Source organism: Pan troglodytes, chromosome 8 (assembly GCF_028858775.2).
Source record: "Pan troglodytes isolate AG18354 chromosome 8, NHGRI_mPanTro3-v2.0_pri, whole genome shotgun sequence".
Classification (NCBI taxonomy): domain Eukaryota; kingdom Metazoa; phylum Chordata; class Mammalia; order Primates; family Hominidae; genus Pan; species Pan troglodytes.
In genome coordinates this window covers 51148627-51161672 of record NC_072406.2, presented here as the reverse complement: position 1 = coordinate 51161672, position 13046 = coordinate 51148627, and the positions used below count along the sequence as shown (strand labels likewise).

Genomic DNA, 13046 nt, shown 5'->3' with positions numbered 1-13046 from the left:
TTTTCTATAGAATTGTTATAGCTCCTTATATATTCTGGTTGTGAACACCTTGTCAGATGTTGATACAGTTTGGATATTAGTCCCTGCCCAAATCTCACTTTGAGAGGTAATGCTCAGCGTTAAAGGTGGGTGTTGGTGGAAGGTGTTTTGGTCAAGGGAGAGGATCCCTCATTAATTGATGCTGTCCTCACATCAAGGCCCATATTTCTGCCATATACGTTTTGGAAAACTTTTTCCAGTGTTAACAATAAATACTGGGAGTTTTATTGAAATATTAAATTTATAGAAACTGCTATTATTTTAATAACAAGTCTTTAAACATTGAAATTAACTTTATTTTTAAATTTTTGTGGGTACAAAGTAGGTGTATATGTTTATGGGGTACATGAGATATTTTAATACAGGTATGAAATGTGTATAAACACATCAGGGTAAATGGGTATCCATGACCTCAAGCACGGTTCACAAAATCTGAGTACTCACAAGATCTGGTTGTGTGGCACTTCCCTTCCCCCCTCTCTTTGCCCCTGCACCTGCCATGTGAGATACTTATTCCCCTTTTGCCTTCCACCATGGTTGGAAACTTCCTGATGCCTCCCTACAAGCTGATCAGATGTTAGCACCATGCTTCCCGTACAGCCTGCAAAACCGTGAGCCAATTAAACCTCTTCTTTATAAATTACTCAGTCTCAAGTATTTCTTTGTAGTACTTCAAAAATGGCCTAATACAGATGGATAGTTTGCAAATATTATCTCACATTCTATGGGTTGTCTCTTCACTTTGTTGTTTCCTTTGCAATGCAGAAGATTTTTAACTTGATGTGATCCCATTTGTCCACTTTTGCTTTGGTTGCCTGTTTGTCAGGTATTACACAACAAATCTTTGCCCACTCCAATGTCCTGGAGAGATTCCCCAATGTTTTCTTTTAGCTGTTTCATAGTTTGAGGTCTTAGATTTAACTTTTTAATTAATTTTGATTTTTGTATATGCTAAGAGATGGGGGTCTAGTTTCATTCTTCTGCATATGGATATCCAGTTTTCCCAGCACCATTTATTAAAGACATTATCTTTTCCCCAGTGTATGTTCTTCATTCCTTTGTCAAAAGTGGTCACCATAGATGTATGAATTTGTTTCTGGGTTGTCTATTCTGTTCCTGTGTGTCTGTTGTTATGCCAGTATCATGCTGTTTTGGTTACTGTAGCTCTGTTGAATAACTGGAAGTCAGGTAATATGATTCTTCCAGTTTGATTCCTTTTGCTCAGGATAGCTGACTATTCTAAGTCTTTTGTGGTTCCCATATAAATTTTAGGATTGTGTTTTCTATTTCTTTGAAGAATGTTAAAGTTTTCTGGATGTTCCACAGTTTATCCATTAACCTGCTGAATGACATCTTTTTTTTTTTCTTTTTTCCTGAGACGGGGTCTCACTCCGTCTTCCAGGCTAGAGTACAGTGGCACGATCACAGCTCAGTGCAGCCTCAATCTCCCAGGCTCAAGTGATCCTCCCACGTCTCTGCCTCCTGAGTACCTCGGACTACAGGTGCATGCCACCATGCCTGGCTAATTTTTGTATTTTTTGTAGAGACAATTGTGCCATGTTGCCCAGGCTGGTCTCAAACTCCTGAGCTCAAGCAACCCACCCACCTTGACCTTCTAACATGCTAGAATTACAGGCATGAGCCACTGAGACCAGCCAGAGTATTTTCTTACTGTTAGGTACATGAGATGATTCAGGCTCATCTTGTATTTCTCCCAATCTCTGACTAGGAATCATCCCTGTTCCCCTTTTTTGTGGATAGTATTTAGGAACTAATAACTTGGCAGTTGGTGTGCTTACTGTTACTGAGGTGTCATTGTGTTTAGGTCCTCTCAGTAGAATGAACACAAAATATATGCATATGTGCACACACAACAATTTCTTTATTTGTTCCTATATATTTAAAAGATATGAGTTCTATTCTAATGCCACACTCCAGGTTTTCTAGCTCTCCTCATTCCTATTTTTATAAATAGCTTCTCTAATGGAGAAATCTTGCTGTCATCATTCTCAACATATTTATTTGCTCAGTGTTACCAATCTCTCAACAATGCTGCCCATCTCCTCCCCCTGTCCCTTCCACACCTCACCCTCAGCCCTCTTGGTGCCAGCAGACACAAAGCCACAACTCCTCTCATCCCACGAGGCAAGTCTAACTCCTCCACTCTGGGGAAGGAAGGCAGGAGAGATACATGAAAAGTCAAAGGGGGGAATCAAAAGAAAGAGGAATGGAAGTCCACACTGATTTTTTTAAAATAATAAATCTTTTGATTGCCCTAATAAACATCTCTTGGTGATGATATAGTTTATGGATATGGCTAGATGTTTTTTTCAATTTTAGGATTTTGCATCTAAATCTATGAGACTTTGGTCTATAGCTTTATGGTTTTGTTTTGTTTTTTTTGTTTTTTTTTAGGTTTTGGTATCAAGGTTGTACTGGCCTCAAAAACTGAATTGGAAAAGTTCCATCTTTTTTCTTCTAGAAAAGTTTATAAAAGCCTGGTATTATTTCTTAAATATTTGGAATAACTTCAGTGAAGCCATCTGTTCCTAGAGTTTTCTTTCTAAGCAAGTTTTTGAATATTCCACTCAGGTATTGTTTGCAGTTGTGACAAGGCACAACCAATCTCTAGTATGACCTTGTTTCCAGGGCTTTTACTGATGGCATGTTCACCAACCCGCTGGCACTTCCTAAGTTCTAATCATTTCTCCTTTGTACTGCAAAATGCAAAACAAAACAAAAATCCTACTTATTATCTTCTCAAATTAGCTTTTCAGGTTCCTGCCCTATGCAGCATGAGACATCTGGAAATTTCTTGAGAAATTATATGTGTTTGAAGCCCCTAATGTATCCATTTTTTTCATTGCAGTCTTGATTGCTCTTCTGATTTCTGGTCCCCCCCATGCCTTCCCCTGACCCCCAGGTTATGGTCCTCTGCCTGAATCAAGTTCAGTATTCAGGTTCTTCCCTACAGCCAGAAGTGGAAAGGGCCCCCAGAGCTGCATTTTATGCTTGTGCTTTCTGAGATTTACCACTCTCTAGAATTTTGCCCTTTAGTCCTCTTTGCTTCTATAGCAATAAGTTGCATTTAAATATTTTCTGTAATTTTATAGTTATCCTCAATGGGTCCATTCTGCTGCCAACTACTATACCTTACCCAATAGCAAAGTAATTTTTGCTTTTTTTTTTTTTTTTGAATCTCTCTCTGTCACTCAGGCTGGAGTGCAGTGGCATGATCTCAGCTCACTGAAACCCCCACCTCCCAGGTTCAAGTGATCCTCCCACCTCAACCTCTCTAGTAGCCAGGACTACCGGTGTGCACCACCATGCCCGGCTAATTTTTGTATTTTTAGTAGAGACAGGGTTTCATCATGTTGGCCAGGCTGGTCTGCAACTCCTGACCTCAGGTGATTTGCCCACCTCAGCCTCCCAAAGTACTGGGATTACAGGCGTGAGCCACCATGTCCAGCCTATTTGTGCTTTTTGAAAACTCCATATTTAAGTTATATCTACACATACATTTTAAAAAGTTGTATCACCTATGAAAGACATGTTTCAGTATGGAGAGAAATAGAGTTGGGTACAATAAGTCACTCACAGCAGAATGTCCTGGCTTATGTGTTAGACATCTGCAGGGCAGAAACCACCAGAAATCTGGACCCACTCTCTTCTACTAATCCTCATAAGTTGCATACAAGGCAAATTGACTTGCTGCTTTGATCCACCATTCTGAGATGGGTCGTCTGAATTTAGTCTGCCCTAGGATTATTCAAAAATCCTGCTGGTGGGCTCCTTTACTATGGCCCCTGATTGAGGGTCTTTCTCTTTCTTCTGGACATACAAGAGCACTCTTGTTTGTGGGTCCCCTTGCTAAAAAATCTTCCCTTATTTTTCATATGGCTAAGCAATAAACCTTTGAACTACTTATAGCCATTGGCTTGAGTGGCGTCTTTAGAAGTCTCTTAGAAAATAGCAGTCTTGACAATGAACTAAACTAGATATTAACAAAGTAAAATGCTATTTCTCAATAAAAATATTTTTTCCACATTTTCTTAAATTGCTAGATATCCTGCAACTCAACACCTCTGTTCTATATTAAATTTAGATTTTAACTTAAAACATCCACACATTGGATACAGTTAAAAATACTTTCTCTACTATCTGATGTTCACTGAGAAGCTACTTCTTATTACATATACTCCATAAAATATAACCTCATAGTAAATGCTTTCCTATAGTTTCCTACAGTTTGTGCATTTTCTCTGGCCTCTTGACTTCACACAGAATGATTTTCCACATTCATTACATCCATAGGGTTTCTGTCTTATATGAGTTCTGTGGTGAACAATTAGAGCTGACTTCTGATGAAAGGTTTTCCCACATTCATTACACCCAAAAGCTTTCTCCAAGTGTGTCTTCTCAGGTATTCTGTGAAACTGTAGTAGTAGCAGAAAAATGCATCCCTTCTCAACCCAGGGATGCTGACCCAGGTTTCACCCCATGTGAATTCTCTGATGTTTAATGAAGAGTGGCATTGGGCAAAATGTTTCCTATATTCATTCACCAATAAGTTTTTTCCACTTTTAGTTTTGTAACATAGTGTATGGTCCAAATTCCAGAATAATGTTTTCCTGCATTCCCTATCTTCATATTGTTTTTTTTCCCTCTTTAAGTTCTCTTCTATACTGTGAGAACTGACTTCAGGGCAAAGGTGTTCTCATTATCATTATATTAACAGATTTCTCTCACCCTTTATGTTCTGTGTTCTACAAAGTTCTGACTTAACCCAGAGTAATTTCCCTCATTTACTACATTTATAGGGTTTCTCCCCAAGTGTATTCTCTGATGTACAGTTAGTTTTGACTTAACATAGAATGATTTTCCACAAACATTACATTCATAGGGTTTCTCCCCTGTGTGTGTTCTATGATGTGCAATGAGTTTTGACTTCACACAGAATGATTTTCCACATTGATTACATCCATAGGGTTTCTGTCTTATATGAGTTCTCTGGTGAACAATTAGGGCCGACTTCTGACGGAAGGTTTTCCCACATTCATTACATCCAAAAGGTTTCTCCCCTGTGTGTCTTCTCAGATGTTCTGTGAAACCGGAGTAGTAGCAGAAAAATTTTCCACACTGAATACATTCATAAGGTTTCTCACCTGTGTGAGTTCTTAGATGTTTAGTAAGGGTTGACTTCTCAGAGAATGACTTCCCACATTCATTACATTCATAAGGTTTTTCACCTGTGTGTATTCTTTGATGTTTAATGAGGTCTGATTTTCTGAGAAAGGCTTTCCCACATGCATAGCATTCATAGGGCTTCTCCCCTGTGTGTGTTTTCTGATGCACAGTAAGGACTGACTTAAATGAGAAGGTTTTCCCACATTCATGACATTCATATGGTTTCTCCCCTGTGTGTGTTCTTTGATGTTGAGTAAGGGTTGACTTTTCACTGAAGGATTTCCCACATTCATGACATCCATAAGGTCTCTCCCCTGTATGAATTCTTTGATGTTTAATGAGGTCTGAATTCTTATAGAAGGTCTTCCCACATTCATGACATTCATAGGGTTTCCCCCCTGTGTGTGTTCTCTGATGTCTTGTGTGGGCTGACTTCTGGGTGAAGGTTTTTCCACATTCATGACATTCATAAGGTTTTTCTCCTGTATGTGTTCTCTGTTGTAAATGAAGGACTAATTTTTCACTGAAAAATGTTCCACACTCATTATATTCAATAATATTGTTAATTGAGTGGGTTCTCTGAATTGGTGTGAGATTTAACTTCTGGCTGAATGGGTAAACACTCTGATGTTCAAGGAGAATGGATTCCTCAAAGATATTTTCTCCACATTCATTACCATAGTGGTTTTCTCTTGGATGTGTCTGCTGATGAGTGATGAAAAATGACATATCACAGGTTTTCCCATGTTCAGTATATTTGCAGGTTTTCTGTCCTGTGTAACCTCTCTTATGTACAAGGAAGAGTGAATTCTCAGGGAAAGCTTTCCCACATTCATTGTATTCAAAAGATTGTTTCCAATTTTTAATTTTCTGATGCCAAATGAGGTCTTCATTCAGCCAGAAGCTGTTCCCATTTTTATTATATTCAGAAGGTTCCTCTTCAGAATGAATTATTTCATGCTTTTCATCACAGAAACATTTTCCATCTTTGTTAAACTCACTGAACTTCATTATTGAATAGTTTCTACTGGTATTAATTAATTCTGAAATACAGAGTGAAAAGAAAGGTTAGTTGACAAGGATATGTAAGAGAAATAAACTTAGCATTATATTTGAAGGCATGGCTCAGTTTAGGCCATTATCTCCTCATACCTATGTTATGACAATGTGCACACTTCCAATCTTATACCTCTTTTCAATTCAACACAGCAGCAACAAATTAAATTTCTAAAAGTTCTAATTCATAGTCCTATAATCCAGGCTCCAATTCTGTGTGGTTTTGTTGTTCTTGGTTGTTGTTGTTGGTGGTGGTGGTGGTGTTTTTGAGACAGAGTCTTGCTCTGTCATCCAGGCTGGAGTGTAGTGATGTGATCTCGGCTCACTGCAATCTCCGCTTCCTGGGTTCAAGTGATTCTCATGCCTCAACCTCCCAAGTAGCTGGGACTACAGGCATAAACAACCATGCTTGGCTAGTTTTTATGTTTTTAGTAGAGACAGGATTTTGCCATGTTAGCCAGGCTGGTCTTGAACTCCTAGCCTCAAACAATTCATCCACACTGGCCTTCCAAAGTGCTGGGATTACAGGCATGAGCCACTGCAACTGGCTCAATTGTTTTTCTAGCTCTGATTCACTAGAAATAAAAGTATGCAACAATAAGAGTGAAATCAGTGAGTGAACAAGCCATCCTTGCCACAGGATCAGGTTTATGGTTCTATTCCAGCTATGGGATTTGCCCTTTATTCCATCAACTGTCCTATACTATACTGAGTCCAATGTCCCAAGAACAAACACTTTTTTTTTAAACAAGGTATCATTGAAGTAAACATATTTTTACATTTAGATTCAGATTAGAACCAAGCCATTCTTTTACAAGTCTAGAGTGAATATATTTCGCTCTAGGTAAGTTCAGCTGTTTGTCCCTCATAAATTGCTCATTCCCATCATAATCTCGTACTGATTGTTTTTCCATTGTCAGTTTGCAGTCTAACAGTGTTTTTAAAAAGTTTCCTTCCCAAATTTCCCAGGTTCATTTACTAAAAAACATGAAAGGACTGTTTTTATAATTCATTTAAGCACAAACATCAGCTGGATTGCTATAACAATATTATTTGTTAAACACTGAATTTTAAAATATTTCATGCAGTTCTGTTTTTGTTCAACAACTATGTTCCTGGCAGCCATTACTTTACCTATGATTTTCTCTCAGTGCCCTATATAGATATTTAAATCAATGGTACTTAACAAATAATGTTTATCAGTATTATCCGGAGAGCTTTTTCAAACACAAATTTTTTCAGACTTCACGCTGAAATCGTTACTGGTTGAATGTGTAATTTTAATTTTAATTGCTTTTTATTTTTTAGAGACAGAATCTTGCTCTGTCACCCAGGCTGCAGTGCAATGGCACAAACACAGTTAACTGCAGCCTCTTCCCAGGCTAAAGCAAGACTGTCACCTCAGCTCCCCAGTAGCTGAGATCACAAAAATTAGCCAGGCATGGGACCACAGGTGTGTGCCACCATGCCTGGCTAATTTTTTAAGTTTTCACAGAGATGGGGTCTTCTTATTTTGCCCAGGCTGGTCTCAAATTCCTGGGCTGAAGTGATCCTCCCACCTCAGCCTCCCAAAGACCTAGGATTACAGGCATGAACCACTGGGCCCAGGCTATTTCAAAACAATTCTGTAAAAAATGGTAAATATGGTAAAAAGCTAATGAATGAGCAACTCAAAAAAGCATGTATAGAAAAATATATTTAATTTTACAAAAGGAGGGATGCTCTTTACTGGGAAGAGTACAACAGGGAGCTTTCTGGGGGTGTTGAAAAATCACTTTATATATTCATCTCAATGATGGGTACATGAGTGTTACATATATATATAAAATTTTATTAATCTCTGGCTAAACTATATAGTTTATATCACAATTTAAAAAAAAAAAAACAAGATGTGTGTATGAAAGTGATACTGGGAGATGCTGGGTGATTCAGAGTCACTGCATATTTGGGTCACGTCAACATGTTACTTCCAAAGGTCTGGAGCCTCTAAAACATGATTCCTAAAGAACATTTCAATGGTCTTATTATCCAAACTTACCCTTTGTGATCTACCTTCCTTTAAATTCCATCTGGCACATACTAACTCACCCAGATGACTCTGGCTTGGAAATTTTTCCTCTAATATCCATGGCTCCTCGCCTTTCTCCAACTTGAGAATCACTTCTGGTTTAGGAATGCAATACCCTGTGAATGAGAATTGTATTACTTGGGACAAACTGGGTGGGTTTTCCTGAAGGAGGAAGACAGTATACCCCAAACAGTACACACACACACACACACACACACACACACACACACACTTCATTTAATCCTGTCATGGGGGCAGAGGAAAACATTCTTTCTGGTATCCAAAAGGGATAAATTGTCCTTGATCTCTGAATCTCAAACCTAAATATTATTATATTTTACAAAAGTTCCACAAGTTTCTATTGATAAGAAAGGACATGCATTCTGGCCTTCTACATGGGAAACAATTCCTACCTACCTACTGAGACAAGGTGGCTGTAGTTCTCCAGCATCACATCCCTGTACAGGGTCCTCTGAGCAGGGTCCAGATGCTGCCACTCCTCTTGAGTGAAGCCCACAGTCACATCCCTAAACGACACTGATCCCTGGAAAATCACAATTTTGCTCAGTCTGAAGTGATAAGAATCAGTTGACGTGAAAAAAGATGTTTAGGGACTAATTCTTACCATTTTTACTGTTGAAAATTAAATAGAAACTGTTATAAAGGGCCCCTATGATATATGTTGTTTTATGTTACATATTGTGAGTAAAAAATCATAGTAGAAATATCCTGTTGGTGCATTAATTTATTACTTAATGCAAAAATATTTAGTGCCTACATGTGCCTAGAACTTTCTTAGTTTCTGAGTATTCCAATTTGAACACAAGAGTCTTCCTTACAAGAGAGGAACATATCTTCTCATAAGGAAACATACATACAGAGACATACCTACCACAGGACTTAAAGGACTCACACCACAGCTATGTGTAACACAGATGGATCATAAAAGTGTTCTGTGCAAATTCATGTGAGATTTCACTAAAGTGATAAAACTTTACTTCCTTTGCAAACATATAAGAAAAACTTAACAAAAGGTTAAAAACCTGAAAAAATATGTGGCAAGTCAGTGGAACTGCTTAACAGGATAAGAGCATGTCTTACCTGTGATGAGGTAAAGGTTGCAGAGGCATGGAAGATGAGGGAGACTAGGAAATACTTTTGGCTTTAATCCTGTTAGTGTTCTCCAAATATTTATCACTCATCTAATCCATAAAAATTTTTAGCAACTACTAGTTTTATTTATATTTATTTATAAAGTAAATAAAATACAACCAATCCACATATAAGGAAAGCTTAATTTTGTTCTTATTTTTTAGATAAAAATATAAATAGGCATGCTGATATTTTCCTCCCATGTCCTAAAGGACTGGCAGTATATGACATAAACACAATTATCTTGCATACTTCCTTTAGGCCATAGGCTCCCTGCTCCACCCACCCCAGGTCATTGATGCGAATAGCAGAAGTTGATGGTGAACTGGAAATACACACCTGAATCTCTGTAACATAATTCAGTTTTCACTGAGGAAGCAATGCCACCAAAGTAGAGTTGAGACTGCTGGAGAGCAGCATTAGAGGTAGATTGTCTATACCAAGGGGCAGCAGTGGAGATGTGGAAGAGGGAATTCACTAAGCAAAGGAAGAGAGGAAGGGCTACTTCCAGAGGGCCTGCATAGAGGCCTTAGAACGTCTGTAAATTAGATCCAGGAGGGTGGGTGTTGCGGGAGGGGAGAGTGCAGAGTGACAATAAGACACATGCAGGCCATGCTGCTCTTGGAATGTCTTCATGTCATGGAAGTGAGCATATCCAGTGGAAGGCTACAGAGATGATTCTGAAGCTTGGAAGAGACCTAAGGTTTGGAGTTCAAGACCAGCCTGGCCAACATGGTAAAACCCCATCTTTACTAAAAAGACAAAGAATAGCCATGCCTGACTGTGGACGCCTGTAATCCCAGCTACTTGGGAGGCTGAGGGAGGAGAATCGCTTGCACCCAGGAGGCAGAGATTGCAGTGAGCCAAGACTGTGCCACCACACTCCAGCCTGGGTGACAGAGTGAGACTCCATCTCAAAAAAAAAAAAAAAAAAATCACAGACTAAAAAAAGAGCATTCCAAAATTAAATGTTAATATTTGCCTAACTATGAAAACAAAACAAATACTCTCTGAACACTACTAGAAAACAAAATGGGACAGGTGCGGTGGCTCATGCCTGTAATCCCAGCACTTTGGTAGGCCAAGGCAGGAGGATCACAAGGTCAGGAGTTCAAGACCAGCATGGCTAACATGGTGAAACCCTGTCTCTACTAAAAATACAAAAATTAGCCAGACATGGTGGCAGGCGCCTGTAATCCCAGCTACTCGGGAGGCTGAGACAGGAGAATCACTTGAACCTGGGAGGCGGAGTGTGCAGTGAGCCAAGATCACACCACTGTACTGCAGCCTGGGCAAAAAGAGTGAAACTCTGTGAAAGAAAAGAAAAGAAGACAAGACAAGAAAAGAAAAGAAAAAAAAAGAAAATGGATGTAAAATACAGAATTGTACAAATCTAAATATATAAAATTGCACAAATTATAACAAAATAAAAACTGGAAAAATAGATAATAAAAGAATAGCTTGTAAAATATAGATAAATCCAGGAGATAAATACCATTCTAAAATGAATTCCGAAAGAAAAAAAAAAAGCTAAGGAGAGACTTTTTTGGAGGGAAATGAGGGCAATCAAGAGCACTGTGTACATTATAGCCTGTTTATGTCTGAGGTTGCAATTTTTTTTAATTTTTGCAATCAGACCTTGAAATGACCCTGAGCAGTAGGATATAAATAACACCCACATGCTTAGCATTCCAATAATGGAACAGTAGGCATACATGGGTTAGGGAATTCAGAACGCCAAGCACATACCCAGGACAGGAGAAGCTTGGCAAAGACCTCAAAAGACCCGAAGGTTTTACTTCTGGCTAATCTCTGTGCTCAGTGCAAGCAAGCAGTGAAGACTAAGATGAAGTTCTAAATGGACCAGGCTAAGTGCTTAAAAAGTGCCCCAGGACAGAGCCAATTTGCAAATAATAGGAAAGGGGTTTTGTTGGGTTTTTTTTTAGTTTTTTTTTTTTGGTGGTTGTTGTTTGAATCCTGGCCTTCCAGGAAAAATGCCTGTTAAAACAGTACCTGAACACAAGCTAAAGAGAGAGAATTCAGTGACCACACATGACTAGAAATTAAAATAGAGACTGCAAAAACCAGTTTGAAAAATTCATAAAAACAAATGGATGACTGAAGACTTCAATATTAAGAACAGCAAAGTCTAGAGAAGAATGAGAAAGTGATTTCTAAAGTTACCAAATTATAATATTAAAATGCCCAGTTTCAACAGGAACAAGAAAATCACAAAGCATACAAAGAAACTGGAAGTGTTGTCCAATCACAGGAAAAATATAAATTGACATATAACACTGAGGCAAACCAAACATAACACTTCTCAAACAAAGACTTTAAATCAACAGTCTTAAATATACTCAAAAGCTAAAAGAAAACATACAAGAACTAGGGAGAACCATGAAAACAACTTACAAACCAAATATCAAAAAAGAGATTGAAATTATAATAACCAAATAGACATTCTAAAACTAAAAAGTACCATAATTGAAATAATGAATTCACCACAGGAGTTGAACAGCAGATTTGGGAATGCCAAAAAGAATCCGTGAATTTAAGTATAAGACTACTGAAATTATCAAGTTTGAGAATCAGAGCAAAAAAGAATTAAGAAAAATAAACAGAACCCAAAGGACCTATGGGACACCATCATGCTGACCAACACAAAAATTACGGGAAATGTAGAAGAATAAAAGTGAGGCAAGGAAATAGAGTATTTGCAGAAAAGCCAAAACTTCCTAAATTTGGTGAAAGACACAAATCTATACATCCAGGAAGCACAATAAACTCAAAATAAACTCAAATACATCCACCAAGACATCTTATAACCAAACAGTCAGGAAAAAAAAAAAAATGACAGAGAATCTTGAAGCAGCAAAGGAGAAGCAATTTGTCACATACAAAAGAACCTCAAAAAGATCATCAGCAGGCCGGGCACGGTGGCTCACGCTTGTAATCCCAGCACTTTGGGAGGCCGAGGTGGGCTGATCACGCACGAGGTCAGGAGATCGAGACCATCCTGGCTAACACAGTGAAACCCCGTCTCTACTAAAAATACAAAAAATTAGCCGGGCGTAGTGGCGGGCGCCTGCAGTCCCAGCTACTCAGGAGGCGGAGGCAGGAGAATGGCGTGAACCCGGGAGGCGGAGCTTGCAGTGGGCCGAGATCGCGCCACTGCACTCTAGCCTGGGTGGCAAAGTGAGACTCCGTCTCAAAAAAAAAAAAAAAAAAAAAAGATCATCAGCAGAAACCTTGGAGGTTAGAAGGCACTGGACTGATATATTCAAAGTGCTGAAAGAAAAAGCTGTAGCTGAGAATTCTACGCCTGGCAAACATGCCTGTCAATAATGAGGACATTCCCAGATGAACACCAGCTAAGGGAGTATGTTTTTACTAGATCTACTCTGCAAGGAATGCTAAAGGGAATCCTTTGGGTTGAAATGTGATTCAAAACAAACAAGCGAACTGCTATAAGATTATACGCCAAGTTTTCATCTGGATTTGGTCTTAAAAGAGAAATTAGGATTAAATAAATAAGAAAAAT

At 38.6% G+C, this 13046-nt stretch overlaps 1 protein-coding gene across 26 annotated transcripts in view; it reads right to left on the bottom strand.

Moving 5' to 3' along the window:
* Positions 1-313: 313 nt before the first annotated feature.
* ZNF37A (zinc finger protein 37A) overlaps positions 314-13046 on the bottom strand; it is a 30029-nt gene continuing 17296 nt past the window's right edge. For 10 of the 26 annotated variants that reach the window (XM_016963049.4, XM_009458306.5, XM_009458309.5 and 7 more), the window contains 3 exons: positions 8768-8894; positions 8371-8466; positions 314-6269 (listed from right to left, as the gene is read on the bottom strand). In XM_016963049.4, the coding sequence (XP_016818538.1) occupies positions 4792-6269; positions 8371-8466; positions 8768-8894 (1701 nt within the window). In that variant the 3' untranslated portion in view covers positions 314-4791. Of the gene's footprint in view, positions 6858-7964; positions 8283-8320; positions 8467-8767; positions 8895-13046 lie in introns of those variants that run through there. The other 16 variants (XM_009458313.5, XM_009458314.5, XM_016963050.4 and 13 more) reach the window with 11 other exon arrangements.